General features: G+C 33.0%; 1 protein-coding gene and 1 long non-coding RNA gene across 4 annotated transcripts in view; one reads left to right on the forward strand and one right to left on the reverse strand.

Moving 5' to 3' along the window:
* pb (proboscipedia) overlaps positions 1–22,500 on the forward strand; it is a 236,190-nt gene that overhangs the window by 34,865 nt on the left and 178,825 nt on the right. Inside the window, exon 2 of one of the 3 annotated variants that reach the window (XM_067119840.1) lies at positions 3,816–3,830. The exons of the other annotated variants lie outside the window; for them this stretch is intronic. Within the exon in view, the coding sequence (XP_066975941.1) occupies positions 3,816–3,830 (15 nt within the window). The remainder of the gene's footprint in view (positions 1–3,815; positions 3,831–22,500) is intronic. 3 annotated transcript variants of the gene reach the window in all.
* LOC136847861 (uncharacterized) overlaps positions 3,045–22,500 on the reverse strand; it is a 558,451-nt gene continuing 538,995 nt past the window's right edge. Inside the window, exon 5 of the long non-coding RNA XR_010855874.1 lies at positions 3,045–3,195. This is a non-coding gene — a long non-coding RNA (uncharacterized lncRNA). The remainder of the gene's footprint in view (positions 3,196–22,500) is intronic.

Here is a 22,500-nt window from a genome sequence, read left to right on the forward strand (position 1 = left end):
ATGAATGGCCCAGTACAAGTGACGTAACATCGAAGTACACACACACACACACACATTCAGTACAAGACTTACTCCTCCGTGCGTTCGCTGTATATGTATGAGAGAGAGAGAGAGAGAGAGAGAGAGAGAGAGAGAGAGAGAGAGAGAGAGATTGGCAGACTGTAGCAAGAACTACAGTGTACAGATGGGGGATCCCAGATCAGCCAACTCCATGGCGTGTCTTCGCGTCTTTTCCATCAAACGATGGGGCTGGGGCAAACACAAAAAGTGGGTATGTTGATGTCAGTCCGCGTGCCCTGGGGCAAGCTGGGGCATTTGGCGGGCCACGCCATCAGGCCGAATGTGCATTAGCCCAAAGACATTGGCTGAATCTGATGGGTTACAGGAAAAAAGAGGCTGAATCTGATGGATTACAGGAAGAAAGAGGCTGAGTCCGATGGGTTACAGGAAGAAAGAGGCTGAATCTGATGGGTTACAGGAAGAAAGAGGCTGAATCTGATGGGTTACAGGAAGAAAGGGGCTGAATCTGATGGGTTACAGGAAGAAAGAGGCTGAATCTGATGGGTTACAGGAAGAAAGGGGCTGAATCTAATGGGTTACAGGAAGAGGCTGAATCTGATGGGTTGGCAGAAGAAAGAGGCTGAATCTGATGGGTTACAGGAAGAAAGGGGCTGAATTGATGGGTTACAGGGAAGAAAGGGGCTGAATCTGATGGTTACAGGAAGAAAAGGGGCTGAATCTGATGGGTTACAGGAAGAAAGGGCTGAATCTGATTGGTTACAGGAAGAAAGAGGCTGGATCTGATGGGTTACAGGGAGAAAGAGGCTGAGTCTGATGGGCTGCAGGAAGAAAGAGGCTGAATCTGGTGGGTTACAGGAAGAAAGAGGCTAAGTCTAATGGGTTACAGAAAGAAAGAGGCTGAGTCTGATGGGTTACAGGAAGAAAGAGGCTGAGTCTGATGGGTTACAGGAAGAAAGAGGCTGAATCTGATGGGTTACAGGAAGAAAGAGACTGAATCTGATGGGTTACAGGAAGAAAGAGGCTGAGTCTGATGGGCTGCAGGAAGAAAGAGGCTGAATCTGATGGGTTACAGGAAGAAAGTGGCTGAGTCTGATGAGTTACAGAAGAAAGAGGCTGAATCTGATGGGTTACAGGAAGAAAGAGGCTGAGTCTGATGGGCTGCAGGAAGAAAGAGGCTGAATCTGATGGGTTACAAGAAGAAAGAGGCTGAGTCTGATGGGTTACAGGAAGAAAGAGGCTGAATCTGATGGGTTACAGGAAGAAAGAGGCTGAATCTGATGGGTTACAGGAAGAAAGAGGCTGAATCTGATGGGCTGCAGGAAGAAAGAGGCTGTGGGCTACAAGAAGAAAGAGGCTGAGTCTGATGGGGTTACAGGAAGAAAGAGGACACAATCTGATGGTTACAGGAAGAAAGAGGTTGAATCTGATGGTTACAGGAAGAGAGACTGGAATCTGATGGGTTACAGGAAGAAAGAAAGAATCATGTCATGAGGAAGAAAGGGGCTGAATCTGATGGGTTGCTAGAAGAAAGCAGCTGAACATGGGTTACAGGAAGAAAGAGGCTTGATCTGATGGGTTACAGAAAGAAAAGGGGCTGAATTGATGGGTTACAGGAAGAAAGATATTAAATTTTGATGGGCGAGAGGAAGAAAGAGGTCAATCTAATGGGTTACAGGAAGAGGCCAACCTGATGTAGAAGCAGAGGCTGAGTCTGATGTCAGGAAGAAAGAGGCTGAATCTGATGGGTTACAGGAAGAAAGAGGCTCAATCTAATGGGTTACAGGAAGAGGCTGAACCTGATGGGTATAGGAAGAAAGAGGCTGAGTCTGATGGGTTACAGGAAGAAAGAGGCTGAATCTGATGGGCTACAGGAAGAAAGAGGCTGAGTCTGATGGGTTACAGGAAGAAAGAGGCTGAGTCTGATGGGTTACAGGAAGAAAGAGGCTGAGAAAGAGGCTGAGTCTGATGGGTTACAGGAAGAAAGAGGCTGAGTCTGATGGGTTATAGGAAGAAAGAGGCTGAATATGATGGGTTAAAGGAAGAAAGAGGCTGAGTCTGATGGGTTACAGGAAGAAAGAGGCTGAATTTGATGGGTTATATAGGAAGAAAGAGGCTATGCAGCCCATTTGGAGTGCTTGAAGGAGGATTACTAATGGATTTCAGTGGGATTTACTCCCAGTTACTAGACGTATAAAGGGGATTTGTAAAGGGAATGACAGGCCTGAAGGGGATTACCGACAGATTTCAGTGAGGTACACTTTCAGTTGTGAGATATAGAAAGGGGATTTAAAATGGGATTTATAGGCCTGGAGGGTATTTTCGACAGATTTCAGTAAGGTACACTTTCAGTTGTGAGACTCAGAAAGGGATTTCCATGATGTTCGCCAACGCTTCCGGATTTAACTGAACAGTGCATCCAAGACGGCAAATTTGAAATGAATGAATTTGAAATTAAAATTAAGGAATGGTTGCTGATAATTATTAAATGAATTCAGTTTAACGCTAGCAAGAACTGATGATATCTGCGACGGTTACCAATGATACACAAGACACAAAATCGCTGGTAAAAAAAAAAACAATTACAGTTATTTTAAAGAGGTACCTAAGACCTGCAACATATTTCTATATTTACTTTTTCTTTTTGGAACAAGGTGCGGTAACATTGCTGATAATAAAGGTATCTTGATATATATATATATATATATATATATATATATATATATATATATATATATATATATATATATATATATATATATATATATATATATATCTTTGGAAATGGAAAATTTTTATGTGTGTATATTAATATATACATATGTGTATATTATATATATATATATATATATATATATATATATATATATATATATATATATATATATATATATTATATATTATATATTTATATTTAATTTCAGATTTGAACTAACATGCTTATTGATCTACAGGTACAATATAAAAGATTATGTCAATGACAAACAGCAAACAGAATAAAAATCAACAGGAATACTTACTTCTGTTCAGGTGTAAAGGTATGACCTAGCGTACACATGAATACAGGTACACACACACACATATGCAACACAACCATGTAATCCATAAACATGTGAATGACAGCTGCCAAAGTCCTCGCCGATGATACTGCGTACACCACCACAGAGAGACAGCCATCTAAAATATTAACAGAAGCACTCAAGAATATTATGCTCAAATATTATCTGTTTCTTAAATTCTTAAATTATTTGTTCCTTCATAGTCCCTATTTACAAATCATGCATGGTTTAGGCACTGATGAAAAGGTTGAAAAATAAATTCTCTGTTGTAGTAGAGTTGGAATTTCAAAATACTTCAAGACATTCAGTCTTCTGATATGGCCTTGGAATTTCAAAATACTTCAAGACATTCAGTCTTCTGATATGGCCTTGAAATTTCAAAATACTTCAGGACATTCAGTCTTCTGATAGCCTTGGAATTTCAAAAGATTCAAAACATTAAGTCTTCTGGTAGCCTTGGAATTTCAAATGATTTCAAGACATTCAGTCTTCTGATAGCCTTGGAATTTCAAAATACTTCAAGACATTCAGTCTTCTAATTTCAAAGTTAGATCAAGTTTATAAATTAGAACTTGTTACTCAAACAGAACAACAATAATAATAATAATGATAATGAACATAATTTTATTGAGTTTCCAAGTCTTGTGGTCCTTCAACATTATTCCAATAAATATTTCCCCCCTTCATATTTCCATGTTTTTGTTAAAAAAGTGAGTGATTTTCTATTTTCCTTTTCAGCGAGATATCACCAAGGTAAAGTGTCTCTTTTCAATATTCCTCTAAAACTAACTTGACTTTTATTTTTATATATTTACTTTTTTTTGCATTGTTCACATACCGATAGTTGAATTTGTGATACTATTCTCAGAAAAAAAGCTTCCCAGTAAATGCTTCAAACGATTTTTTTGGAAGTGTTCATATATCGATAATAGAATTTGTAACCCAATTCTGTAAAAAAAAAAATCTTTCCAATAAATGCTTCATTTTTTTTGGCATTGTCTCATATGCCGATAACTGGATTTTGTAACTCAATTGAGAAAAAAAAATTTTCCAAATGCTTCCCTTTTTTTTTTGGCATTGTTCATATGTGGATAATTTAATTTGTCCCTCTTCCCTAAGAAAAAAATTCCCAATAAATGCTTCAAACATTTTTTTTAGCATTCTTCATATACCGATAATTGAATTTGTGCCCTATCCTGAGGAAAAAACAAGCTTCTTAATAGATGCTTCTTTGCATAATGCTTCCAGAGAATTACTTAGAAAGGCATATTAACTTTTTGTGGATATATGTAAATATTATTAAAAACTGCATACATTTATTCGCATTGTTCGTATACTGACTAAATTTGTGTCCCTGTCCTGAGAAAAAACTTACCAATATATGCTTCTTATTTTAACGCTTCCTGCGAATTACTTAGAAAAGCATCTTCCACTGATTGTGGGCGTAAATATTAATAAACAAAATAATTGACATAAAACTTGAAAAAAGCCATAAATTGGAGAAAAAATATATTCAAAATATATATGCTTTTGAATATATAATTTTGAATATAATTGCTCTCCAGTTTTTTTTTTTAAGTTTCAAAGGTCGATACTGACCTGTTATCTACCTTTGAACAGTAAAAAAAAAAAAAAAAAAACTGGAGAGCAATTATATTCAAAAGCATATTTTGGAGAACAAATATAATCAAAATTTATGCTTTAGAATATAATTGCTCTCCAGTTTATGTTTATTGATAAAAGATCAGTATCGACCATTGAAACTTGAAAAAAAACTGGAGAGCAATTACATTCAAAAGCATATTTTGGAGAACAAATATAATCAAAATTTATGCTTTTGAATATAATTGCTCTCCAGTTTATGTTTATTGATAACAGGTAAGTATCAACCTTTGAAACTTAAAAAAAAACACACACAAACTGCAAAGCAATTATAATCAAAATATATGTTTCTGAATATAATTTCTCTCCAGTTTCTGCTTTTATCAGGTTTCAAAGGTCGATACTGCTCTGTTATCATTATAAATATAAAACCCATAAACAGTTACATTCAACGCAAATATTAAAAGTACATTTACGTACACGCGTCAAATAAATATTTGTAGATGCAATGCTAAGTTCAAACTTAATAATATTGGGGTTTAATTCGCAAACACCTACCAAAAAAAAAAACTCTTAGAAAGACTGGAGGGAAATGGTAAACGAAAGCACAAATACCTTTCTTTCATTATGACAAGCACGGATTCACGCAATCAATATTTTCATCAGGGTATTAAAGTGTTCAAATGTCTGTGCTTTTTAAAACCGATCATACAATTTCTCATAATAATAATAATAATAATAATAATAATAATAATAATAATAATAATAATAATAATAATAATAATAATAATATAGACAACATTAGCAGAAAATTTTCAGCTACCAGTAGTTGCTTTTGAAAGTTATAAATTTCACTTTATGTTTGACAAGCGCCATACGATGCTACCGGCCATAGTACCGCGGCAGAAGTTCTGTAATACATCTGAAAATATTACACCAAGAACTACTCTCTATGTACAGTATATACAGTGTACTTTCTAAGGCAGTGGTTCTTAACCTTTTTATTACCACGCCCCTCTAAAATTCCCTCCCAGATTTAAAGGAAAATTTAAAAAAAAAAGAGAAAAAAAAGGGGGGAGTTTTTATTCTTTTGAGAATGAATTAGTGAGATACTTGACACTGCTTCTTAGCGACTCTTGTCAAGAGAATAGTGGATACAATTAGAGAATTTAAAATTTTTCCCTGGGGCTCTCTCCGGCGGCCCCCCCCCCCTGGAAATTGCTGATGCCCCCAGGATTGAACTCTCCTCTAGAAAGTTGATCGTCAGAAAACAAAGGAAATTCATATTCAACAGATCTCGGAGATTATGAAGTAAACATCACAGATAGTTCACCATCAACTTAATAAAACCACTTACACACACAAACACTTCGCTTTTTTATAAGTGAAAGGGGCCTTCCAACTTGCATGAGTTGCTTACAATACGAAGGGACCTTTTTCTTGATTTTTAGTAGTTTTAATGGAACCAAATTAATTATTTTTTTCAAGTAATTTCTGCATACAGCATGTATATATACCCTCAGTCTTTCACGGAAGAAAGAATCCTTTAGTCTCTTGATGAGTTTTGTGTCATCGTGAATGATTTTTTAATTAATGTCACGTAAAAAGTCATTTGTTTTTTCTAACATTTAAGGTTTATAAGAGAAAAGGCCAATTTGTATTAGAAAAGGCTTACAAACAAGGCTTACTTTCTAAAAAACAAAAGGCTAACTTGTATTAGAAAAGGCTTACAAACAAGGCGTACCTTTCTTACTTAGCATTACTTTCTATAAAAAGAAAGGCCAACTTGTATTGGAAAAAGCTTTACAAACAAGGCTTACTTTTCTTTACTTTCTATAAAAGAAAAGGCCAACTTGTACTAGCAAAGGCTTACAAACAAGGCTTAATTTTCATTACTTTCTATAAAAGAAAAGATCAACTTGTATTAGAAAAGGCTTTACAAACAAGGCTTACTTTTCTTTACTTTCTATAAAAGAAAAGGCCATCTTGCATTAGAAAAGTCTTAAGACAAGCCTTACCTTTCTTACTTTGCATTACTTTCTATAAAAAGAAAGGCCAACTTGTATTAGAAAAGGCTTTACAAACAAGGCTTACTTTTCATTTACTTTCTATAAAAACAAACAAGGCTTACCTTTCCATTACTATCTATAAAAGAAAAAGCCCAACTTGTATTAGAAAAGGCTTTACAAACAAAGCTTACTTTATAAAACTATCTGGACGGATCATTTGAAATTGGGAATTGGGTAGAGGGGTCGAGGTGGATGTGTGGGGGAGAAGGGAGGGAGGTATATGGGGAGAAAGGACGGTGGGAGAATAGGCCCAGTTCCCCCGAGAGGGATCGGATTTCAGGATGGGCCGCCCCTATCCTTCCTTCCCATCATCATCTGGGAAAACTGGGACGTCAGCTTCCAATATACAGGCAGGAAATTGTCGTCGGCCCTTTTTTAATTAGATGTTCATTAAGGGGCAAAACCGGGCAAGGCAACACAGGCTTTCCATTACAGGTGGTTTCCCGATAAGGACGCTCCTCGGCCGTCATTAGTCATGTAACTTCCACAACAGGCGCGGAGTCCGCATTCCGCATTCCGCCGCGGCTCCCGCGGACGGAAATCCTCCGCAGGTCGGTACAGTTTTGGCCTTTGTGGGTGAGCGGGAGTTGAAACAGGCTTGATCATCATCGTCATCATCATCATCATCATCATCGCCAGGACCTCTTGTAACTGGGGAGCATTCTAGACTCTTCCGCTTCGAATGAAAAACCGATCTGGTGCTTGATCTCATGGCTCGAGCTGGTGGCTCGATCTTATGGCTCGATCTGGTGGCTTGATCTGGTGGTTCCATCTGATGGCTCGATTTAGTGGCTCAATCTTGTGGCTTTCTCTTATGGCTTGATCTGACGGCTCGATCTGTGGGCTAGATCTGATAGCTCGACCTGATGGTTCGATCTGACGGCTCGAGCTGGTGGCTTGATCTCATGGCTTGATCTAGTGGCTTGATCTGATGGTTCAATCTGACGGCACGATCTGATGGCTCAATCTGGCAGCTCGATCTGATGGCTCGACCGCGCTGGGTGCTGTTGTTGGATGGTCCTGTTCTCTTTCTCTCTCTTATCTCGTTGGAATGCTTATAGAGAATAGTAGGACTGGGGGGGGGGCGAACTTCCTAAATAAAGTAGACGGGAGGATCAAAAGTAAGTCTATAATTAGCGATGGAATTTAAGATTAAAAATAATACCTTGTTATCGAATGGTCTCAATAACGAAACATTAAAAAAATGTGCAAACCTCGCGTAAATAAGTAAAAAAAAAATATATATATATACATATATATATGTGCATATATACATACATATACATGTTATATATTATAAATTATGTATATATGTATGTATATATATATAGATATATATGCATATATAAGTTCCTTTTTGGAGGAGTGGTAGAGATTTCGACTGGCACGCTGTTGGCCCAGCGTTCGACTCTCCGAGCCGCCAAAGAGGAATTAGAGGAATTTATTTCTGGTGATACAAATTCATTTCTCGTCATAAAGTGGTTCGGATTCCACAATAAGCTGTAGGTCCCGTTGCTAGGTAACCTGCAGGTTCTTAGCCACGTAAAAATAAGTTCAACTCTTCTGGCCAGCCCTAGAGAGCTGTTAACCAGCTCAGTGGTCTGCTAAACTAAGAGGCTCTGTTATATATATATATATATATATATATATATATATATATATATATATATATTATATATATATATATATATATATATATATATATATAGTATATATATATATATATATTATATATATATGTAAATAATTAAATATCATATCTACCAAAATTTATATGTTAAGAAAATTACTTTGTTATTCAAATACGTGTAATCTCGCTGTAAATAAATGGATAAATAAACAAATACACAAACATACATACATACATAAACTCGTAAAAATATATAATTAAATAAATAAACATTAAGTTCTCAAACAACAGGCAAAGAGCTCTTCGATACCCATTAAGGAAATAATCAAACTCGATTATCTCGTAAAAAAAAAAATAATTACACTTAACTGAATTCCAGATTGAGATAACGGAAGAGTTTACCAACAAAAGATTAATAATAACTAGTTGTGCAAGGAATTAGTTGCTTATTATTGGTTATTTTCAATAAAAAAAAAGGTTTTTATTTCATTTTACAATTTGCTTTTATTGTTTCCTTTCTAATGCTCATTATACTTTTTTCACAATGATGCGCATTATACTTTTTAACAATAATGAGTTGAATAACTTTTCGGTTAAAATTCTTTCGTTGGCCAAAAGCCACACTCCTTGATATACTGAGCTATAATGGTAATATGAGGCAAAATAAGAAATTTCAAATTCTTTTTACAGTAAGAACATGTATGTATACAAACACACACACACACACATACACACACACACACACACACACACAATCGATTCATTAATTCCTTTATTCCTCAACCCACTCACCACATTTTCTTTACTTCCGCTTCCAATAGATAATTTCGCAACAGTTCTTTTTTATTTCTTTATCATTTTTTTCTCTCCCATTTCCTTTTGTAAGTTTCCCGACAATGGGGGCGAGGCGCTCCCCTTATCAGATAAAACTGGGCGTAGAGGAAGCAGAAATCGGTGGAGACAGAGAATCTGATTATTCAATAGCCAGTTCCATTACCACTGGTCCTCGGGCTATATCGAGGAATATTCTTTCAATTGTTATTTTTGTTTATTTACTTTTTTTTGTGGAGGTATTATCTGCTAATTATGGGAGAGGCACTCACGATGGAACCGTTGATATGGAGAGAAACGGATTCTTTTGTTTATGTGCGGATGGGGGCAGGCTTTGATGCTCTGTGAATAAATCATTTTAAGATGCAACCTATATTTTGATCGGCTTTGATGAACTGTAAACAAATATCAGTTTAAGATGCAACCTATATTTTTCGGCTTTGATGCACTGCAAGCAAATATCAGTTTAAGCTGCAACATATAGTTTGTTTGGGCCCTGATCATTGTAAACAAATCATTTTAAGATGCAACCTAGATTTTGTTTGGCTCTGATGCATTGTAAACAGATCAATTTAAAATTAAACTTGTCTTGTTTGGCTCTAATTCATTGTAAACAAATCATTTTAAGATGCCACTTATATTTTGTTTGGCTCTAATTCATTGTTAACAAATCAGTTTAAGATGCGACCTGTATTTTGCTTGCCTCTAATTCATTGTAAACAAATCAGTTTAAGATGCGACTTATATTTTGCTTGGCTCTGATGCATTGTAAACAAATATCAGTATAAGATGCAACTTATATTTTGTTTGGCCCTGATGAACTGCAAACATATCAATTTAATATGCAATTTATATTTTGCTGCCCAAGGTTTAAGAGACAGATTCCATATATTCAACCAAGCAGCCATCACGCTGACCACAGTTTTGCCTGCGGCAGATTTCGATAAACAAATAAGAAAAGTAATAAAAGCCAAAAATATGCATTGTTATATATATAGAGAAGAGAGTATATATATATATATATATATATATATATATATATATATATATATCAGAATTTTAAATCAGAATCATCTTGGTGAGCACTTACAAGCATTCATACCTTGTTATTTAATCCTACCTACAAACATCTATAGGTGTCCAAATTCTAAGCGTACCTAGAACAGCCGCCTAGAGGAATCTTCATATTCGCCAATAATTAAAAACTTTCATAATTATAATTACCTCGCGCTAAGACATCTGAGAGAGAGAGAGAGAGAGAGAGAGAGAGAGAGAGAGAGAGAGAGAGAGAGAGAGAGAGAGAGAGAGAGAGTCTTCACATTCTCCACTTAATGAAAAGTACCTTAAATGAACCTAAAAAAAAAAAAAGCTGAGAGAGAGAGAGAGAGAGAGAGAGAGAGAGAGAGAGAGAGAGAGCGATTCTGTAGGAATTATATTCTCCAATAAAAAAAAAAAAGGGCTTTCTTATACGGCTCAATTTTACGATTACCTCGCACAAAACAGCAGCGTGTGAGAGAGAGAGAGAGAGAGAGAGAGAGAGAGAGAGAGAGAGAGAGAGAGAGAGAGAGAGAGAGAGAGAAAGAACCTTACCCAAGCTTACCAGAAAAAAATTCCAAGAGGAAATTCCCGACAGGAATCCTCCGCTGCTACTATTTAGTTCCCGACGCATTCCAAACTAGCGCCGGCTAGTAGTAGTAGTTTGTCGGTCCAGATTTACGGCGGAAGTTCGCGCGTGTTAGGGAGCGAACTCGGCCTCTTCAGGTGAGCTGTGCGCCGATTTGCATTTATTCCGACGGGGCAGGCAATCACGTCGCCGTTTTTCAGTGTGGGGCTGTCCGGGTTTTTTTTTGTGGGGGGGGGATGCTAATTTCGTTTTAAGGTGGAGAAATGACGGGTTTAAGGAATTTGTGGGGGCGGGGCGCCTCGCCAGAAATTTAAATTCCGGTAATCGTGACGTTATTGACTGTAATTTACGTAGGTTATGAGTACAGAAGTGTGGTACAGTCGTCACGTTGTTATTCCGATAATTACAATAATATATATATATATATATATATATATATATATATATATATATATATATATATATATATATATATATATATATATACACATACACATATATACATACATATATATAATATATATATACACTGTATATATATATATATTTTTTTAAGTTGCCAACATGCAATACAATCGTCAATAATTACAAAAAAATATAAATATATCTTAACTTACCAACCGTTTTTCACCCAGATAAACAGTAGACATGTATAATATACGCTCCTCACATGTCTATTTCGATAATTACAAAAACCAAAAATAAAAGTTTTTAATTAATTCTCAGCTACTTTTCTTTTATTAGTTAAAAAGCGCTGAGATACGTGGTAGCATGTTGCAAACTCATTACAGTGTTGAGCAGGCTGGCAATGGTTGGCTTATTAGCGTGCAGTTGTACATTGCAATTCTCTGACATTATGCTGCGTTTGTTTTTCTTTTTTTGTCTTTACGTTGCGAATAAAGAATGCTAACACACAAATTATCCGATAAGCATTATGACATTGGTAATCATTAGCAATGTAATGAAATAATTGCAAATGATCTTAAAAGTACTTATTAGTTCAAGAGTTGACGGCGTAAATGAAAAATGTAAGAATTGTTACAAATGATCCCAGGGTTGACGGCGTAAATGAAAAATGAATGAATTGTTACAAATGATCTTGAAGTATTAATTCAAGGTTTTACAGCGTAAATGAATAATGAATGAATTATTACAGATGATCTTAAAAGTACTTATTATTTCAAGGGTTGACGGTGTAAATGAATAATGAGTGAATTATTACAAATGATCTTAAAAGTACTTATTAGTTCAATGATTTACGGCGTAAATGAAAAATGAATTATTACAAATGATCTTAAAGTACTTATTAGTTCAAGGGTTTACAGCGTCAATGAAAATTGAATGAATTACTACAAATGATCTTAAAGTAGTTATTAGTTCAATGATTTGCGGCGTAAATGAAAAATGAATGAATTATTGCAAATGATCTTAAAAGCACTTATTAGTTCAAGGGTTGACGGCGTAAATGAAAAATGTATGAATGGTTACAAATGATCTTAAAGTATTTATTAGTTCAAGGGTTTGCAGCGTAAATGAAAAATGAATGAATGATTACAAATGATCTTAAAGTACTTATTAGTTGAAGGGTTGACGGTGTAAATGAAAAATGAATGAATCATTACAAATGATCTTAAAGTATTTATTAGTTCGAGGTTTCGCGGAGTAAATGAAAAATGAATGAATTTACTACAAATGATCTTAAACGTACTTATTAGTTCAAGGGTCGACGGCGTAAATGAAAAACGAAAGAATTTATTGCAAATGATCTTAAAGACCTTATTAGTTCAAGGGTTTACGGCGTAAATAAAAATGTGTGAATTATTACAAATGATCTTAAAGTACTTAAAAATTCACAAGTTCACGGCGCAATTGAAAAAAACAATACAAAATAATTAAAGCCCACAGAAATAACCGTAAGTTAATGAAAATAAGCATTGCGTTTTAATTCTAATGTATCAACTAAATACTTGTTAAAGCTACATACTTGTTAATACTTCAATTCTGCGTAAAACTATTAATCTTATTCATTCTCCGATGTTTATAAGCAATGCAAAGCTTTCCAAGGCGCATGTGCATCTATGCAAAATTTTAATAATAATAATAATAATAATAATAATAATAATAATAATAATAATAATAATAATAATAATAATAATAATAATAATAATATTGAAAAGGATGGCTGTATCATGCGAATTTATCTCGTTCGCATAATACAGCCATCCTTTCCAATAAGACCTGCTTAAGAGAGGGTCTATTTCCTTCAAATAATAATAATAATAATAATAATAATAATAATAATAATAATAATAATAATAATAATAATAATAATAATAATAATTTGAAACCTGTAACTCCATATATTTTACAATTTGCAATATTAAATATTCTTAGAAACACATCGATTATACTTATATTCTATACCAAAAGTGAAGATATTAACTAGAGAATGAAAGAACAAGGGTCGAAGAGGAAATATACTACTCAGAAGTATATGAGAGAGAGAGAGAGAGAGAGAGAGAGAGAGAGAGAGAGAGAGAGAGAGAGAGAGAGAGATAATGACAGCCCAGGTAAAAATGACTTCGATTCCTCGATTCCTCTCCCAAGTGCCCAAACCAACCCGTAGGCGACGCAGAAGAAGAAGAAGAAGAAGAAGAAGAAGAAGAAGAAGAAGAAGAAGAAGAAGAAGAAGAAGAAGAAGAAGAAGAAGCCAGGAGCAATGTTTACATTTCTGGAGGTCGGGGAGAAGGGGGGGGAGAGAAGGGTAGGGGAGGGGTAGGGGAGGGAAAGGCTACTGGTTGGGCCAAGGGAAGGAAGGTGTATGGGAAGGTGTGTGTGTCTGTGTGGACTGGAAGGGCTTCCAGACCTCTGGAAACCGTCTTCTCGCGTCTCGTCTCCGCTCACTCGCGGACTTTCGTCCCCGGGGCTCTAGAGAGGGAAATCTCCGCCATATTTTCCTAGCGCTTTTGAGTAATGGGAGGATTTGATTTGTGGGGGTTTCTTCTTCTTCTTCTTCTTCTTCTTATATTCCAAAAAGAGTTTTGTAATTAATGTCTTCCTTTGTACACGCGCCAGCCATAAATTCCCCCAGAAAAATCCGAGAAGAAGAGACCCTTACGAAAACACCACACCCCCCTACACCGGGTTTTCAAAAAGGCTGGCCAATATAAATTTCCCTCCTCGAACAATAACTTGGCGTAAATGATTCCATTCACAGAAAAAAAAATGTTCATTTACTGTAATAACTTGCTTGTCTTAGATATCAAGTGATAAAAATATTTTCCCCTAAAATGACGCAAAAAACGTTCAATGACTGTAATAACTATATCGAGAAATAAAAAAAAATTTTCCACGAAAAAGACACACACAAACGTTCATTTATAGTAATCATTTGCTTATCTAAACATATCAAGAAAAAAACATTTTCCCAGAAAGACACAGAAAAAAACGTTCATTTACTGTAATAAAAGTATCAAGAAATAAAAAATAACATTTCCCCCTAAAAAGACACAAACAAGCGTTCATTTATAGTAATCATTTGCTTATCTAAACATATCAATTAAAAAAATTTTCCCAGAAAAAAGTTCATTTACTGTAATAAATATATCGAGAAATAAAAAAAATTTCCCCGAAAAAGTCACAAAAAAGTGTTCATTTACTGTAATAACTTGCTGATCTTAAAATATCAAGAAAAAAATAATTTTCCCCTAAAAAGACACAAAAAACGTTCATTCACTATAATAAATATATCGAGAAATAAAAAAAAAATTTTCCCCGAAAAAGACACACAAATGTTCATTTATATAGTAAAAATTTGCTTATCTTAATATATCAAGAAAATACATTTTCCCAGAAAGACAAAAAACGTTCATTTACTGTAATAAATATATCGAGAAATAAAAAAAAATATATTTCCCCGAAAAAGAAACAAAAAACGTTCATTTTATAGTAATAATGACCTCATCTGAACATGTCAAGAAAAAAACATTTTCCCAGAAAATGACAAAAACGAAAAACCGTTCATTTACTGTAATAAATATACCGAGAAGTAAAAAACAAAATTTTTCCCCGAAAAACTAAAAAAACCGTTTATTTATAATAATTTGATTATCTTAATATATCAAGAAGAATAACATTTTCCCCTAAAAAGACAAAAAAAAAGTTCATTTACTGTAATAAATATATCGAGAAATTAAAAAAACATTTTCCCTGAAAAACTAAAAAAAAAAAAAACAGATCATTTATAGTAATAATTTGCTTATCTAAAAATATCAAGAAAAAAGTTTTTCCCAAAAAAATACACCCCCCCAAAAAAAAACCTTCATTTACTTACCCAAACATATCACAAGTAAAACATTTTCACCATAATAAGAAGTAGAATTCACATTAGTTATTGAAATGAATCAGGGAAATTAGGGACACAAGAGAACGTCATCAATAATTGAATTATTATCAGCATCTTTTAACTTTCTTCCATTTTGCTATCCACCCTCTCTAACAATTATTTCAAAATGCAACTGCTTTGAGGTTTTTCTCCTGTCACGACTTTCAAACCTACCTACTCTCAATTTCCTTTCCAGCGCTGAATGGCCTCATAGGTCCCAATGCCTGCCCTTTGGAATAACTCTATGTTCCATTCCACTCCATTCCATACGACACGGTACAGTTTATGTATGGTTCCATCAATCAATCAATTTTATTGGGGTGACTATCCTAGTAACTAGATGATCAATTAACATTCTGTACTGCAGGAATTGTATAGAAAATTACTTAGAATAATCTTGTGTGTATTTACGTAATTAATTATTACAATGAATAAAAAAACAAAAAAAGGGGGTAAACAGAAAACATTTCTATATCAGAATTTATTCCTATTGTTTAATTTGCATGTGTTTTCTTCTTCTTCTTCTTCTTCTTCTTCTTCTTCTTCTTCTTCTTCTTCTTCTTCTTCTTCTTTATCCGTGTGTTTGTGTGTATTTATGTAATTAATCATTACAATGAAGAATAAAAAAACAAAAAAAGGGGTAAACAGAAAACATTTCTATATTAAAACTTATTCCAATTACTAATTTGCATGTTTCTTCTTCTTCTTCTTCTTCTTTTTCTTCCTCCTCATTACCACCCCTACTCACTCCCTTCCCCCTCCACCCTCCCTCCCGCCCCCAACCTTCACCATCCTTAAATCAATGATTGCCAGACTCTACTATGATGAGTCACTGGCCTAGGGCCATAATGCTTATCTCCTCAGCATTCGTCTCTCCAACGCATGCCGACTGTCTTCTTTCACGTTTGAGGTTAAATGGGCGGTTCTGAATACGTATTTGCATTAGTGGCTTATCTCACAATGAACTCGCAAGTATATCTGTGTAGGTTAATATCAGTCTTTCGTTGTATGTAGGTTTAACATTTAACATTACATTTGCATATATAGTATGTACACATATGCATATATATATATGTATTTATTTATGTATGCACGTATGCATGTATGTATGTACGTATGTATATATACATATATATACATGCATATATATACACACGTAGACCTACATGAATATATACATATATACATATCTATAATATATATACGTGTGCCCGTGTCTGCTCATGTAAGTTGACTACAAGCATATATATATATTGTATATATATATACATATGTATGTATATATACGTAATGAATTGGATATATATTCACTCCACGCGACGTATTCCCGGGACAGAGAAATTCGAAGATTAGAAGAATCATCCAATAAATCAGAACACGTGTTCTTGCGTAATGGTAATTTTTACCACATTAATTCTGATGACTCTCAGTTAATAGCGCACTTAGCAACATGGCAGACAATGCTGTTGCTTACCGTCAACTGATATTTTCTAAGTAATTTTTTTATAGGTGTGTTTTTTTTTGCCTAATTTGCATGGAAGAGTACTATTATTATTACATATTATTATTATTATTATTATTATTATTACATACATATTACATTGCATCTGTTCTCGACATTTCATGATTTTTAATGACTGTATATACCGTTTTGTCCCAAGGTTGTAAGGAATATATATACAGTATATATATATATAAGGACTAGAAATATTTTAGGTTAAACACCTATCATTTATCGGGAGCTCAGAGAGTGCCTGAGAGAAAGACAGTTTGGTCTCTGAAATATAGCCTTGCTTCCACATTTTATGTTTCTATGGGCTCCTTTATATTTGACATTATATATATATATATATATATATATATATATATATATATATATATATATATATATATATATATATATATATATATATATATATATACATACATATATACATACTTAATATCAATGCATGCGCATTTTCTTATTTACGTCACATTCTATGAATAACCGCATGTTCAAAATCACACAACCAACACCCAACACTAATATTCAACTGTCAGGCCTCCTAAAACATCACCGGACACTAAAACACGGAATTTCCTCTCAAGAAATTCTCTAAATTCACTAAATCTTGACGTTTTGCTAATTAACTCGAGGGTACAAACAGGTGAGGTGCTACGCAGGGAGGCACCGAGTTTTCCCCAAAGGTACGTCTTACAGAGAGAAATTAAAATATTTCTCAAGGCCTCTCCACACTAGGAAACATTGTTTGGAAACAATTTTTGCAAACTGTTCGCAAACAGTTTCTTGGAACCAGTTTGTAAACGGCTTGCAAACTGTTTGCAAACAGTCTGCAAACTTTGATCCCAAACTGTTTGCAAACAGTTTCTTGGAAACTGTAAAAAGTTGGCAAGCTGTTTCCCAACTGTTTGCAAACAGTCTGCAAACTTTGATCCCAAACTGTTTGCAAACAGTTTCTTGGAAACTGTAAAAAGTTTACAAACTGTTTCCAAACTGTTTGCAGACAGTCTGCAAACTTTATTTCCAAATTGTTTCCAAACAGTTTCTTGGAAACTATAAAAAGTTTGCAAACTGTTTCCAAACTGTTTGCAAAAAGTCTGCAAACTTTGTTTCCAAACTGTTTGCAAACAGTCTGCAAACTTTATTTCCAAACATTCTGCAAACTTTGTTTGCAAACAGTTTGCAAACTTTGTTTCCAAACAATGTTCCCTAGTGTCGACAGACCTTAAGATGCTTTGAAAATGCAGTTGGAACTTCAGAAGTTGAAGCGAAGATGCTACGCATTGCTACCCTAATACAATTCAGCTTGTATTTTAATATTTTACTTTCACTTTTATTCATTTATTTATTAATATGTCAACTTATCTGTTTTTTTAATAACTGATCTCTATCTGTTTTTCCCATTACCTTCTGTTACTTCTTTCGACTGAACATCTTAATATTCTTTGGAAGCCTGAATTTCAAGTCAATGGCCCCTTTGGTGGGCTTGTTCCATATGAATATAGTTCATCTTCTCAATAATAAAATGATCAATACATATAAGAAGTTGTTCCATATCCCACTATAAACAGCGTTTGCGAATACTGAAAACTTCTTTGGTGCTTTTAAAGGAAGTTTTTTTATTATAATTTGTGCAATCTGCGTCAACTTCATGGTTAAAAAATGAAAGTATATATGATTTAACTCCAGACTGTAATTTTAGCTTAACGAACTCATTAAGGATGTTTTCAGGAATATGACTCACTGACAGTATGATGTGTGTATGTATGTATGTATGTATGTATGTATGTATGTATGTATGTATGTATGTATGTATGTATATATATTGTATAATATATATATAATATAATATATATATATATATTTTAGTATATATATATATATATATATATATATATATATATATATATATAGATTGTTTAATATATATTATATATATATATATATATATATATATATATATATATATATCGATTACATATAGAATATATATATATATATATTATATATTATATATATATATATATATATATATATATATATATATATATATATATATAATATATATATATATATATATATATATATTCATATATATATATATACTGATGTTATAATATATAATTATATAATATTATTTTATTTCCAATAATTTCAATTATATTAAATATATATATATTTGCAAGAATATATATATATATATATATATTATATATATATATATATATATATATATATATATATATATATATATTATATATTATATTATATATATATATTTATATATATATTATATATATATATATATATATATATATATATATATATATTTCCATATACATCTACTACACTGCATACAAAATAATGGCAGACTTTAATCATAACACGGAAAGTGAAGGCGGAACAGCAAAAAGTCATCTTGCTCAAAACGTTCAACAAAAGTATTGAGTATAATTGTGAAGTAATTGTGCTTCTTACAATCTTCCTAGCCAATTTAATGGCTTCCAGTAACGAAGAAAGAGCCGTCAATCTCACAAGTGTTGGAGAACTTGCGCAAATGCGGCCGACAAACTTATAAGCAGAATAGGAAAACTTTTCTTTTTTTTTTTTTAATATTTGAATGATTATGGACTGTGGTCTTCAAATAATAATCGATGTACAATCCGCTGTAATATGCTTGTTACTCTGTCGAAATATAGACGGAGTGAGTAATTGAGAGTTATCAAGTTTCGTCTCTGCTTAAACATGTGCTTATCTATGACGCATCGCTACATTGTGACTGGAAATAATGAGTAAAAAAGCGTAAAATCCACACAATGTAAATGACAGGCTGTATTTTTCCTCTTTTCTTATATTATGCAAAATACAGTCTCTCATTTACATTATTGTGGTTTTTACTCATTAATTTTGCTTTTATTTCAACTTGCCAGAGTATTTTAAGGGTTGAAACTAGTAGTATTAGCAACAATTGCTTTGGTAACCACTAAACACTCTCTACTTCTGATTCGAGTCGATTCCCGTGAGCTATGCTATTTCAAGAGCAGAATTTTAAAACTGCTTTTCATTCGTGCTTTGGCAGCAACAAGAACATCAATAATAATAATAATAATAATAATAATAATAATAATAATAATAATAATAATAATAATATGGAAGGAACCTATCTATTAAACATGAGTTAGCAATTAAGCTAAAATTAAACGTGAGATGATGCAAGGATAAATAATATACACACACACACACACACACACACACAATAATAATAATAGATTAGGAGAACCTCTTTTAATCATGTTTTGTTAAAAATTAAACTCAAATAATCGCAGTTAGTGGAGCGATAAATAATAATAATAATAATAATAATAATAATAATAATAATAATAATAATAATAATAATAATAATAATAATAATAATAATAATAATAATAATAAATTGGAAGGAAACCTCTTTTAATCATGTGTTAAAATTAAACTAAACTTAAAACTGATGCAGCAATAAATAATAATAATAACAGTAATACAATAATACACACAATAATAATAACAATAATAATGCATAAGATGGTTGCATCATTTCATTCATTATACTTTTAACAGAACTTGGTTGAGAAGGGGTCTACCTCCTTCCTCATATAATAATAATAATAATAATAATAATAATAATAATAATAATAATAATAATAATAATAATAATAATAATGCGTTATCTTACGGAAGCATTATTTACGCGTCTTTCCAGTCGCAAAAAAATCCATTAAGGGCTCTACTTTTTTATAATAATAATAATAATAATAATAATAATAATAATAATAATAATAATAATAATAATAATAATAATAACAACGCTTAATCTTACGGAAGCATTACTTATATAAAATATATTAAGCAAACTGAAAACAGAAGTAAAAGGCACAGCCTTAATTCTCATACACAGGAACATTAACCTACGCGAGCTAAAATGTTAACTGTGATTCAGTTCACTCAAATACATGAGCAGTTTTACACTGTCCACCTGCCTCAAGACACCTGCATGGTTTGCAGGTGTAGGTTGTGGAAAAAAAGTTGAAGCGAACCGCTGTCCGAATGTGCTGAAATAATCGGCGTTGTTTTATCAAAATATATCTTGGAAAAATCATCGTTCATTTATCCAAACCTAATGGAAAAGTCAGAGTTAATTTATCGAAAGCTGTTGCAAAAGTCACAGTTAATATATCAGAAAGCTGATGCAAAAATCTGCTTTATTTTGTCAAGGCCTGCTGCAAAAATTAACGTTCATTTATCATATCCTACTGTGAAAGTCACGGTTAATATATCAAAAGCTGCTGTAAAAATCAGCTTTATTTTGTTAAAACCTGTTGCAAAAATCAACGCTAATTTATGAAAACCTGCTGCAAAAATCACTGTAAATTTCATCAAATCTTACTGCAAAAATCAATGTTAATTTATCAAGACCTGCTGCAAAAGTCACAACTAATATTCCAGAAGCTGCTGCAAAAATTAACGTTCATTTATCACAACCTGATACAAAAATCACAGTTAATTTATCAAAACCTGCTGCAAAAATCATCGTTGATTTGCAAAAACCTACTGCAAAATTTAACGTCAACTTATCAAAACCTGATACAAAAATCAACGTTCATTTATCACAGCCTGCTGCAAAAATCTACATTAATTTATCAAATGTAAGAAAAATAATAATGTCTGATGTTACAACTGCCTCTAATGTTGACGACATTTTATCATGAAAAGATTTTTCTCTTGTTGAAATATTGAAGAGCCTAAAATATCGAAAAAATAAGGTAGGTCAAGAAAAAGTGGCCTCTAAAAGGTACGTCCACAATACAGTAAAAAATGTCATAAACATATGTAGGTAGCTTCTTGGACACATAAAAAACGGAATGAATACAAGTCGGAAACTTGTTGAATACAAGTCGGAAACTTGGTGAATACAATTCAGAAACTTGTTAAATACAAGTAGGAAACTTGTTGAATACAAGACGGAAACTTGTCAAATACTAGTCGGAAACTTGTTGATAGTCCCAGGCACTGCTTCAATCAGTTATCCAGCACCTATGAAAGACTTGCTCTCCTTTTTCCCTCGCTGGCTTGTTTCCAACATGTTTGCGATAAGCTGCCAACCTGTGTTAAGGTCATGTTATACAGTAGTGTGGACTCGTATTAAGTATGCAACCCAGGATTATCATCATTATAAACGGCAGACTAATTAATTAATTAACATATTTTATGGGTATTTTGTGACTGACATTCATAAGAAAAAAGTTGACAACATGAAATTAAACAATGTATGAACAAAAGAAGTTATGACGCTTCCTTAATTTAAATATTTCCCATCTTGGAAATTCGCTTTCTTTTTTCCTTTTGCTTTACTTTCCTCTCCCGTCGCTTTCACTTTCCAGAAACCGAGTATAGCTTTCTAGATAAAAGGGGGGGGAAAGATTCCTGATTTACGAAGTCGGTGATTTACAGCTACCGGACAAGAGCTTACAGTGCTTTATCCGACTGTAAAGCCTTTTACCAAAATATAAAAATATAAAGTTATAAATATATAAGTGGAATATAATATATATATATATATATATATATATATACATATATATATATATATATATATATATATATATATATATATATATGTGTGTGTGTGTGTGTGTGTGTGTGTGTGTGTGAAAAGAGTGCAAGCCATTTAATCTTTCTAAGGTTATGATTATTTTTCTTTATAAGAAAAACTTTTATGATAATGCATTACAGCTCACAGCGC

This window comes from Macrobrachium rosenbergii, chromosome 17, assembly GCF_040412425.1.
Source record: "Macrobrachium rosenbergii isolate ZJJX-2024 chromosome 17, ASM4041242v1, whole genome shotgun sequence".
Classification (NCBI taxonomy): domain Eukaryota; kingdom Metazoa; phylum Arthropoda; class Malacostraca; order Decapoda; family Palaemonidae; genus Macrobrachium; species Macrobrachium rosenbergii.